Below are 11,362 nucleotides of genomic sequence, written 5' to 3'. Positions count from 1 at the left end.
TTTTCTATCCAAACTTGGCATGGCCTTTCTACATATTTATCAAAAATTTCATTGTCAGATGCCTCATTTGCTTATCCTTTAGCAGTACCAGCCATTAGATGAAACTCTCTGGCAAAGATTTCTGAACTGTAGTACAGAATACCACACTGATAGGATCAAAAGGTAAGAAATACTTCACCCACCATTTTTAACTCATTTCTTTGCCACCCTAAATGTCTGCTCAAAGATGGGATCTCAAGCTGACTTAGGTCCTTTTTGTTGAAAGGTCTCTTAAAACCCATCTAGCCCAACCCCCTCAATTCTGAGGATGCAAAACCCCAAGGAAGCTGAAGGGCTTTTGTCCCCCTCACACTGCAGGCTAGATAGGAGCAGAGCTGGGACTCTACTCACATCTCGCCTTCCTTGTGGGTGACATGCCAACTCTGCACTCTGAGGCAGTCAGTGAAGGTAACTGGGTCGTCTGACGTCTTTATCTGGTCAACATTTTGATAAGATTTCTTTGTAATTTGATGGAGATCATATTTAGTTTTATTTTAATTTGAGTGAGAAGAATATTATTTTAAAACCCATTTATGTGAATTACCATCTTGTTTCTTTAGAACTATGAAACAGTGGTTTATACTAGCAGGGAAGACATTGTAGCAACCCAGAATTATTCTTTTGGAATGTAGTAGTAATCACAAAGCAGAACTTGGGGGTCTTTTCTTAAAATTCCCAATTTGCATATACTTTCTGGATCCTAAGTCCAATGGCTAAATTTTTTAAACCTAATATTTTATCCTAACATTTTTATCACCAACTTTTCTTTAACAGTGTTCCTTTTGTCATTTAGTTATTGATTCTTCTGTGTTTGACATATTAAGTGTTCTATGAGATGACACATAGCTTTTTTTGAAAGCCGAGTCTCATGAATTGAAGTAGCTGAGTTCCTTTAGGTTTGTCATATTTACTAAAGTACCTGGAACAAATGCACCAAAACCTAGAGCAGTAGCTTTATGTAAATGCTTATGAGTTTGTAATACAATTATCAATCCACTTATAATTTGTGCACTACCGTACGTATGTAGAGATTAAAGTGGCCATTTAAAAAAACTGGCCTCAAAAAAAAAAAAAAGTAAATCCTATCAGCCACATCTATAAAATATATCCTGAATCTATTCTCCATCCTTGCTGCTACCACCTGTGTCCAAGTCATCATCTCATTTGTACTTCCGCAATAGCTTCCTAACTGTTCTCCCTTTGCCCTCTTCCCCCGACCCCTTTCCCCCTTACAGTCTATCCTCTATTCAGCAGCCAGAATATTTCAAAGATGCCAATCAGAGTGTCTGTCTCCTTACTCCCAAGAGCTCTCATTTTAGAATAAAATCCAATCATTTTACAGGGCCCCAGAAGCTCAGCTGCTTCTCTGACCTCATTTCCTACCACTCTCCTCCTTACTACACCCTCCTAGCCCATTCCACCTCAGGAATTTGCACTGTTTCTTCTGCCTGGAAACTCTTTGCCTAAATCTTCACACTACTAGTTCCTTCTCATCGCTCAGGCTTCGGCTCAAAGGTTACCTTCTGGGTGAGACTTTTCATAATCATCCCATCTAAACAGCCTCCCTTCCAGTCTCTTTCAACTGTATTACACTATATTATTAGCTTGATTTCTTTCACTCACTTTAAAAATATTTATTCAGCATCTACTATGTGCAAGGGCCTGCTCTAGATGCTAGAGATGCAGTAAGGAATAAAATAAAGACAAAAAGTCCTTCCCTAATAAAGGTTATATCCTAATGCGGAAGCTAGTCAATAAGCAAGGTAAATAAGTAAAATATATAGTATGTTAGACAACAAAGAGTGCTAAGCAGAAAAATAATGCAAGAAAGGAATAGAGAGAGAGAGAGAGGGAAGAGAACTAGCAATTTAAATGGTAGGTCATAGAAGGACGCCACAGGAAGGTGACATTCAAATAAAGATCTGAAAGAAGAAAGGAGCTGTGCAGGTATCTGGAGAAAGGCAATTCCAGGCAGATGATACGGCAAGTGCAAAGGCCTCTAGGCAAGAGCCTGCCTAGTATGTGTTTGGAAACACCAAGAATGCCAACATTGATGGAGCAGTATAATACAGTGAGCAAAGGAGAGAGTGAGTGAGAGGAAGAATAACAGGAGATGAGGTCGGAGAGGTCTATGTAGTTAGAGACCATTATAAAATGATCTTGTTTATCTGCTTACTGCTTGCCTCTCCCACTAAAACATAAGTCCCAAGAAATAAGGACTTTGTCTGTCTAATTCATTGCTCCATCCCAAACACAGAGAACAGCTTCTGACACACAACAGATACTCAATAAACACTTGTTGAATAAAGCTTAAAAATGTGGAGACATAATATAAAAAAATATATATTTTCTGGATTTTTTAAATCATTCTATGGCTTACTTAAGAATGGTTTGCCACTTAAGTTGTTCCCAAATTTTTATTATTACAAAACATGCTACAATGAATATTCTTGTGAAATTATAATCTTTGAATTTCAATTGTTTGTAACATAGATTCCTAGAAAGAGAATTGCTGAATCAAAGGATATGTACATTTGTAAATTTGATACTGCCGAATTACCATCCAAAAAGGGAATGCCAATTTATGTTCCCATCAAAAATATTAGAGTGTGCCTGCTTCCTCACATTATGACAAATACCGAAAATTATCAAACTTTTCAAATGTTTGCCAATCTTATTGACAAGGAAGGAAGAAAGGAAGGAAGGAGAGAGAAATTAAAGTATTTCCTTGTTTCAATTTGCATTATTAATGAAATTAAATATCTTTTTATGTTTGTTGGCTTAAATATTATTTCCCATACCTGAACCTAATAATCTATACAGGTAGAAATTGAATACAAAGCGCTAAAGGACAAAAAATACACAGGAAAGATAAAAACTACTGTTGACATTTAAAGTTAACTATTTAGAATCAAACTCGGACAGAAGAAACCAAAAACAAAAACACTGATAAATTTCAGTATATATAAAAGAAAAGAAAAAAGAAGTACATTATAAGCAAAAAAAAAAAAAAGAAAAAAATTATAAGCAAAAGGTAATCTCTGCTATTAAGACCAGAGGGCATGATAAAATAATTGTATCATTTGAAATTATGGCCATAAAGTATATTAACATGCTGGCTGTCATATCGAATTGGAAATAATTTTTAAAAATTACCCATTGTTGGTGAGGGCATAGGAAAACAAGCATTCTCATATATGTCAATAATTGGGTACAATCTAACTAGATAATAATTTTGCAGTATGTATTAAGACCCTTAAAAATAGTCATACCTTTTGGCCTTAGAATTACTCATCTGGAAATTTATTCTAAGGAAAACAAAGATGTGGGGGAAAATATTATACACATCATTTATATGGTAGCAAAGTTTGTCAAAATAATGTTTTGTTCTCATACCATAAGAAGATAACTAAGTCATTACACCTTTAAGAGGTGAAGAGGGGGGCCGGCCTGGTGGCACAATTCCCCGGTTCGGAACCCTGGGCGCGCATGATGCACCACTTGGCAAGCCATGCTGTGGCTGCGTCCCATACAAAGTGGAGGAAGATGGGCACGAATGTTAGCCCAGGGCCAGTCTTCCTCAGCAGAAAAAAAAAAAGAGGAGGATTGGCAGATGTTAGCACAGGGCCCATCTTCCTCACACACAAAAAAAAAGAGGTGAAGGGGGAGGGGATTTATTTAGAATGTCTTTCAGTGATTCCTCATCCTATATAATACTAAAATTAATTGTAAGGAGGTGAAGAACCTTCTTACTTATCAAGATATGGCATACCATCTACTCACTGCTAAGTGAAACAAAACATACTTCAACTAGATTTTTCCTTTGCTTTAAATATTGGCAAACTTCTTAGAAATCCAAAACATCTAGAAGCACATAAATATAAATTGGCAGAATTACCATTATTCATCATTATAAAGGTCTCACTTTTTTAATTTCACATTAAATCTTAGGATATCACAGTCAAAATTTAAAGTTTGTCCCCAAATTTTGCCATAATTTATAAATGTATGCTTGATGTATTTACAATGCTTAAAAAAAGAAAATAGTATTATACAAGATTGAAAATTTTTTTCCATTTATTTGTTTATTTTCCTGAAATTTTTAGCCCTTCTCTACCAATTTCACCTCTTCCTCTTCCATTCCTTTTGCTGGACAAGCTTCCAAAGCAATTTACAATTTTCTTTTGTAGTGTTTGTTTAATGAAGCTCCAAGATGTACATTGTTTTTTCCTTTAGAAAGCTGGTCAATTTGCAGTATTCCTAAGATGCTATGTTGTGTGTACCATGGAATTTAAGTGCACATAGATGTTGTTGGAGTAAGATAGATCAGAAAATATTTCCTTCTCCTTGGAACCTTTTTTTTTTTTTTTTTTTTAATTTTTTGTTTATTGCAGTAACATTGGTTTATAACATTGTAAAAATTTCAGGTGTACATCATTGTACTTCTATTTCTGCGTAGATTACATCATGTTCACCACCAAAATACTAATTACAACCCATCACCACACACATGTACCGAATTAACCTTGGAACCTTTTAAATGCTTTTATATCAGAATTGTTAAGTAGCATCTTCTCCCTACTGGCTTCAAACATCTAATTTTTCCTCCTTTGCCAATAAATGCATTTTTATTCTACTACAGTTAAATTTCTAGAAATTATTCTAATTACTGAGTAACTTTCTGCCATACTTCATTTGCATTCCATCATTAATCACATCTGCTCACTCAATACATTTTTGTTGTAGAATAAAGTTGACAAAGTCATACATCAGTGCTAAGAATACACATATATGAACCACATGCTTTCCTACCCATTACATTTGCTAGCTTTCCTAGGCATTACATTTGCTAGCAAGTCACAAAACTAGAGGCTAAAATGAAAAAAGCTTTTTGAAGTAGTACAATAAAATCTTATAGTGAAGGACAACAGTTTTATTTTTTCAAGGCATATAAAAATGCAGAAGTATCAGTTGTCTTTAAAAAATAAGAGTTTGCTAATTTCTCCAAGGGTGAATGAGGTTCATTTCTCCAGGTGATCTACATTATCCTAAGAATTCAAATTAGAATCAGAATTTTGATTAAAGGGAAACTTAGAACCCCCCTGTTTTTTACAAGAGGCACAGAAAACACAAATATAAAATGAAACAGAAAATGTAAAGTACGTAAGGCAGTACCTAACACATGGTAAATGATCAATAAATACTAGTTCTGTCACTCTTCTGCTTGCTGTGTCAACTGTCATGTGACCAGCCAGTGGCTTATCTGTATGGTTTGTAACATTATTAGACAAGAGGCTGGCCTAATTCAAAATTTTATAGCATGTATGCCATTTCATGAAGTTGTGGGTGAACTTTTCAAACTCACTTCATTTTAATTAAAGTTCTGTATGTTGTGTGTGTGTATGCGATCAAGTGCTTTCAGCCCCTGAAATTTCCTTAAAAGATAAAAAAGACAATAAAAAAGGACTATACAAAAGTTATAAAATCAAAAAAATACCTTTTTTTTAAATTCTGGAATTTAGCATCAAATAATTAATATTGTAAGTTAATCCACAGTTTTAAAATGAATCCACTATTTTACCATGGTACCCATAAGAATCATTGTGTGGTTACTTTGAGTCACGAAGAAACAGGGTAAACAATGAACATCAATAACAAAAAAAAAAATTACAGCTTAGAATAAAAGTATTTTAAGCATCTGTACACAAAAGTTAAAAAAAAAATAAAAGTTTAAGTATTCTCAAGTCCGTATTTTCCAATAGGAACTCTCCTGGGAAGAAGAAGTAAGTATTTGGGAACCTGTGTGGCAGCTATGGTGCAGTTTACCTGTATTGAATGGCTAGTTTAAATGGCTCCATATCTGTCTAGCAAAGCATTGTCCTTGGACCATCAATGTATTGCTTATCCTAAGCAACTCATAGTAAATGATTAAGGAAAAAGGTTATCCTAATACGCTATCTACTAACATCAGAGAGTAAATTTTAGAAAATTCACATTTTTCTAACAGACCTCAGCATGTTTGGTAAAACAAACTAAAGAATACATTTCCCAAAGCTAAAGAAAGAAAAATAATTCATGTTTGAGCTCTTTAAAGACAATCCTGGGTGTATCAATCAGCAAGCACAGCCCCCTCTCCAAGCAGCCTCGGAGAGGCTTGAAAAAAACACCTACGGGCTAGGGCTAAGTGGGAAAGCAGCAGTCCTTTTCGCTTAGTCTCCAGCGGCACCTGTGGTTCCCATTCACTCAACCATAACCGATTCTTTTTCACTGTCAGCCAGGCGGGTCTCAGGACTTTCACTCCTTGAGGAGCCCTCCTTCTGAGGGGATATTTTTCTCTTTGCTACGCATTTACTCTTCTCATTTTCTCCTCCATTTTCCCCTTCTATGTCATTGGGGCCGATACAATCATGATTTGCCAAGTTGCTCCGGGATGCAAATATTTTTCCACACTTCCAACAGAGGGAGATGCTAGGGGTAAATTTGGGGTCGTGGTGCCGTCTGATGTGTACTCTGAGGAGCTTGGCATTACGGAAGGCCTTGTCATAATGACTACAGTTAAAAGGCTTCTCCCCAGTATGGTTTCTTTCGTGTACGACCATGTTCTCTTTTGGTTTGCATGCATAATCGCACTGGTCACACTTGAAGCGCTTCTCATTTTTACGAGATTTCTGGTGCTGGCCAAAAGCATACCACCCGTGAAACACAGAATCACAGTACCGGCACTTCTTGCCCTGCCCCATCTGGGGATGCTGCTTTCCCAAATGGTCGCCGAAATCGTTTTTTCGGGCTAAGACCGTGTCCCAGGGGGGACAGTGAAATTTGGCCACATTCTTGGTGTGTTTCTGGGCAATGTGCACCTTCATAGAACCGCTCTGGGTAAACCGAGCGTGGCAAAAGTAACACTCGTAAGATTTCTCGCCCGTGTGAGCGACCACGCTCCTCTTCAGCTTGCAGTTGTCCCTGCCGGCACGGCCTCACGGGGCAGCGGAAGGGCCTCTCGCCCAGCGGGCGGCAGTGGCCCTCCAGCTTGCGGGGCGCGGCCGCGGCGCCGTCGCACTCGCAGCACTTGAAAGCCGTCCCGCGGCACGTGGGCTGCCGCGCTGCCCAGCCGACCGCCCGCCGGTCACCAAGGCCATATCGCAGTCGGAGCCTGTGGGAGAACTACCTTTCGACCCCTGCAAAGTTACTCTGTGGAAAGGAAAGACCATGGCGATAGGGTTCTTGATGCCCGGCTCACTTAGACATCTTGCGGCCTCGGGCGAAGCGACCCCGCGCTCCTCGCGTCGCCCCCGCCCCCGGAGCGCACGCCTCCACGCCTACCCGGGCTGCTGCGGCCGCCGCGAGCCCAGCCACCCTGCGAACCGTTCGGCCGCCCAGAGGCTGCGGACCAAGATGGCAGCGACGCAGTGCGTCTGCGCGGGGACTGGCGGCGGCCTGGCTCCTAGCGCCCACCCGGCGACGCTGCAGGGACCGCTGCAGGGAGGGAGCGGCTCACACCGCCGGGCCTCCTCAGAGCCTCCCTGCTAGTGTCGCACAGTCTCCCACACGCGCGGTAAAACCTGTAGAAACAGACATCTTTTTGCCCTATTTCCACCACCCTCCAACCCTGTGGATATAAATTAGTGCAATAATAACTGCTGACATTTACTAAGTGACAATTATTATGTGTCCTCACTGGACTAAAATAAAGTCTTACCTCGTTAATCTCCACAACTACCCTATTAGGTGGGCTCTAGTCTTATTAGGGAAATTTACTCAGTGGGGCCATGAGAGAGAGATGCTGAAGTGGTGTGGAGTTGAAGGTCCCTAGACATATAAGGTCAAGAAGCTAGGAAGCCTGGAAATTGTCTGGATCATCTGTGGAAGTGGATGAGGAAGTCGCCCAGGATGATGTAAGGATCTGGAGTTGAGATGAAGACTGTGAGCAGGTGCCAAGTCGTCAGTGAGCAAGAGGTATATATACTGGATCAGCAAGTCGATGGTTAGGTCAGATGGCAGCCGGCGTGGGCCTCAAGGAAGCAGTTGGTTTTATAAGAAGGAAGAGGAGGAGGGACTCCAACGCTGAGAGGGCTGCAAGAGGGCTCCTCAGAAAGAGCTGCTTCAGTAATAACAGGAGGGGAAGCAAGGCCCTGTGAAGAGGGTTAAGTGCTTAGACAGGTTGTTAACCATAAAACGAAAGTTCCAGAGGTCATAGTAGAAAGGTTTGGGTGGCAGGGAGGGAAGGAAAGCTTTCTTCCCCCTACTTTACTACCTGTTCTTCCTAAAGGAGTAAGAGCACTGATGTAGACCAAGACAGGAGAGTTTCACTGGGAGGAGTAAAAGGATTATAAATAGAACTCTGACAAATGCACATTTCTTTCTGCTTGGTAAACTCTACATACAGCTGGTTTTCTAGGCCCTGCCTAGAGGCACCCCCCACCCCTTGCCTTGGAGGGGCCTGTAGGAAACAAAGTGGAGCCCAGAGGAAACGAGAGAAGGCACTGGCAGCTTAAGTTTGCCTGTAATCAATATCAGGGTTTCTCCGCCCCAAATCCTCAAACTCCCAGGAGTCTGAGTGTTTTCTATGAGAATTTTCTAATTTTGTGTTTTCGTTTTGAAGATAATCTGAAGACAAATAGCATAAGCAACCAGATATCCACCTTATGATTAATGACAAATATAGATTTCATTGCCCCTGGGTATTTGTGTTTACACACTAGCATCAAGTAATACCAGTTTGTTGAGGCCTAAGGAAAAAAGAACAGAGGCTCACCTCATAGGCAATAATGCATTTTTTTGCCAAGTGAAATCCAGTGACATCAGAGCCCACCATATGAATGACAGGTTTCATAGTATTCAAAGAAAGAAAGTGGGGGAGAACTGAGCAAACACATGATAATTTAAGCATGCTTAACTCAAACAAATTTACCAATTAGAATATTCATAAGAAAGTGGAAATTTAGTTTTAGCCAAACACTATTAGTTGTCCCGTTAAATCAATGTTAGTAATTAGAATTTCAGTGGTTTTTATAGTCTTGTGTTTAATTTATATATTTGTTAGGATTTATAGTTATATAAGAGCTATAAGCATAATGATTTTATACTTTCTTTTATATTTATAGAAATATAAGTAACATGATAACTATGGGAGTACAAGAATAGTTTTTCTTTAAAGGTATTATATAGGCATATATATTCAAGTTTTGAGACACACTGGCCTAGATTTTGTTCAGAAGGCAAGAAGACTGAGGCTCACCTATAGTCCAGCACAGCTTCTCTCATCACAGAAGGGGATAAAATAGGGATCTAGAACCAAAGCCCCAGCTCAGAGTGTCCTCTGCCTTGTATATCCCTCATGACTTTAATGTGTATTACTAGCATAGGAAGTGGTCAAGCACTCAGCAAGTCAGGATCCTGGCCCTCTCACTTTCCTCGGAGACACAATCAACAACAAGGTACACACATACACGAAATTATTCAAGGTTAGAAACTTCTCCATCTCGACAAATCCCATAGTTAAACTGTCTTCATCTTATAAGACCTTTCAACAGACCTCTCAGTTCTATGTAATAACTCCCTCTTTGAAATACTTTACTCACACTGGCTTCCAAGAGATGATACTCTCCTGATTTCCCTTCTACTTCGTTAATTGCTTCTTTTCAGTCTCCTGTATTGGTTCTTCCTCTTCCTAACCTCAAAACATTGCAATGATCCAGAACTCAGTCCTCAGACCACTTCTCGATACACACTCTCTCCCTAGGGAAACTCATCCAATATCAAAGCTTTACATATACAATGCTGATGATGCACATCTCTAACCCTGACCTCTCCTCTGAGATTTAGACCCAAATACAAAACTACTACTTGCTATACCCACTTGGATGCTTAAAGGAAATGTCAAATGTCCAAACCAAGAACTGTTGATTAACTACTCACTCCACTGCACTACTTCTCCAATTCTCCCTGATCTCAGCAAATGGTACCAACATCCACCCAGTTGTTCAAACCAAAACTCCTGAAGTCATTCTTGAATTCTTCCTTTACCTCACACTCCAAATCCAATTAATCAACTAGCTCTATCAGCACTACTTTCAAAATATGTCACTATTATCACTATTAGTAGATTCTGTGATGCACAGCCCACATGCCCCTCAGGACTGAGAGTAGCTGGGAGTACTGGTGACTGACAGCTCTCAGCTGAGCCCCTCCCTTCATGTTGCCCTGGGCTGAAAAGGCTTACCTTGCCTAAAGTCACTCCTGGAGGCAGCTTATATTCAATAATTGGGGGAGGGGGTGAAGGAGGCAGGGAGCAGGTAAGAAAGGCCTGGCCCTCTTGCCTCAAGGCAGGACAACTCTGAAGGGTTATCCCAGATCCAGAGCTCCTCTTGAATTGTGTGAAGCCTTGGTTGTGACTCCATCACAGTTCAACTTCTCCCTCTGTCCAGTCCTGTTTCCTTCAGCCCTCACACATATTATCCCTAGGAGTACTCCCCAATAAATTTCTTGCATAGGAATCCAAGTATTAAAGGCTGTTCTCATTGAACACAATCTATGACAGCTGGTACCAGAAATGGTCTTAGGAAGCAGTCTCCACAATGATACACCATCATTTGTGGTACATGGTGAACTGGGATGGGAAGAGAATGCACTGGCTGATACAATATCTCAGCTTTTGAGAAATTCAGAAGAAATAATAATTATAAGAACCATGGAATTGGATGGATGTTGCTGGAGGCCACCTATGCACTGGAGAAAAACAATGATAGGCTGAGAATGATACAGCCCCAAAAATGTGGTATACACATACAATGGAATATTATTCAGCCTTAAAAAGGAAAGATTCTGGGGGCCGGCCCAGTGGCATAGCGGTTGAGTGCACACGCTCCGCTTTGGTGGCCCGGGGTTCGCAGGTTTGGATCCCGGGCGCGCACCGATGCACCGCTTGTCAAGCCATGCTGTGGCAGCGTCCCATATAAAGTAGAGGAAGATGGGCACAGATGTTAGCCCAGGGCCTATCATCCTCAGCCAAAAAAGAGGAGGATTGGCATCAGATGTTAGCTCAGGGCTAATCTTCCTCATAAAAAAAAAGGAAAGATTCTGACATATGCTACAACATGGATGAACGTTGAGGACATAATGCGAAGTGAGATAAGCCAGTCACAAAAACACAAATACCATATGATTCCACTTATATGAGGTACTTAGAGTAGTCAAAATCATGGAGACAGAAAGCAGAATGGTGGCAGAATGGAATACTCTCAAACTATTCCACCTTGGAGGGAGGGAAGAATGCGGACTTATAGTTTAATGGGTACAGAGTTTGAGTTTTACAAGATGAAAAGAG

General features: G+C 40.3%; 2 protein-coding genes across 2 annotated transcripts in view; both read right to left on the bottom strand.

Moving 5' to 3' along the window:
* Nucleotides 1–11,362, bottom strand: part of LOC101387184 (mitochondrial adenyl nucleotide antiporter SLC25A24) — a 105,739-nt gene that overhangs the window by 90,682 nt on the left and 3,695 nt on the right. The gene's annotated exons all lie outside the window — the stretch shown is intronic.
* On the bottom strand, nt 4,065–9,517 carry LOC106800259 (uncharacterized). The gene is given in 4 exon segments (XM_087420422.1): nt 4,065–7,014; nt 7,016–7,189; nt 7,277–7,512; nt 9,446–9,517. Coding segments are annotated over 4 exon segments (1,218 nt in total). The 3' UTR covers nt 4,065–6,278.

The sequence above is a fragment of the Ceratotherium simum genome, chromosome 2 (assembly GCF_057802395.1).
Source record: "Ceratotherium simum simum isolate JZ-2026a chromosome 2, ASM5780239v1, whole genome shotgun sequence".
Taxonomy (NCBI): Eukaryota; Metazoa; Chordata; class Mammalia; order Perissodactyla; family Rhinocerotidae; genus Ceratotherium; species Ceratotherium simum.
This window is presented reverse-complemented; position numbering and strand designations above follow the sequence as displayed.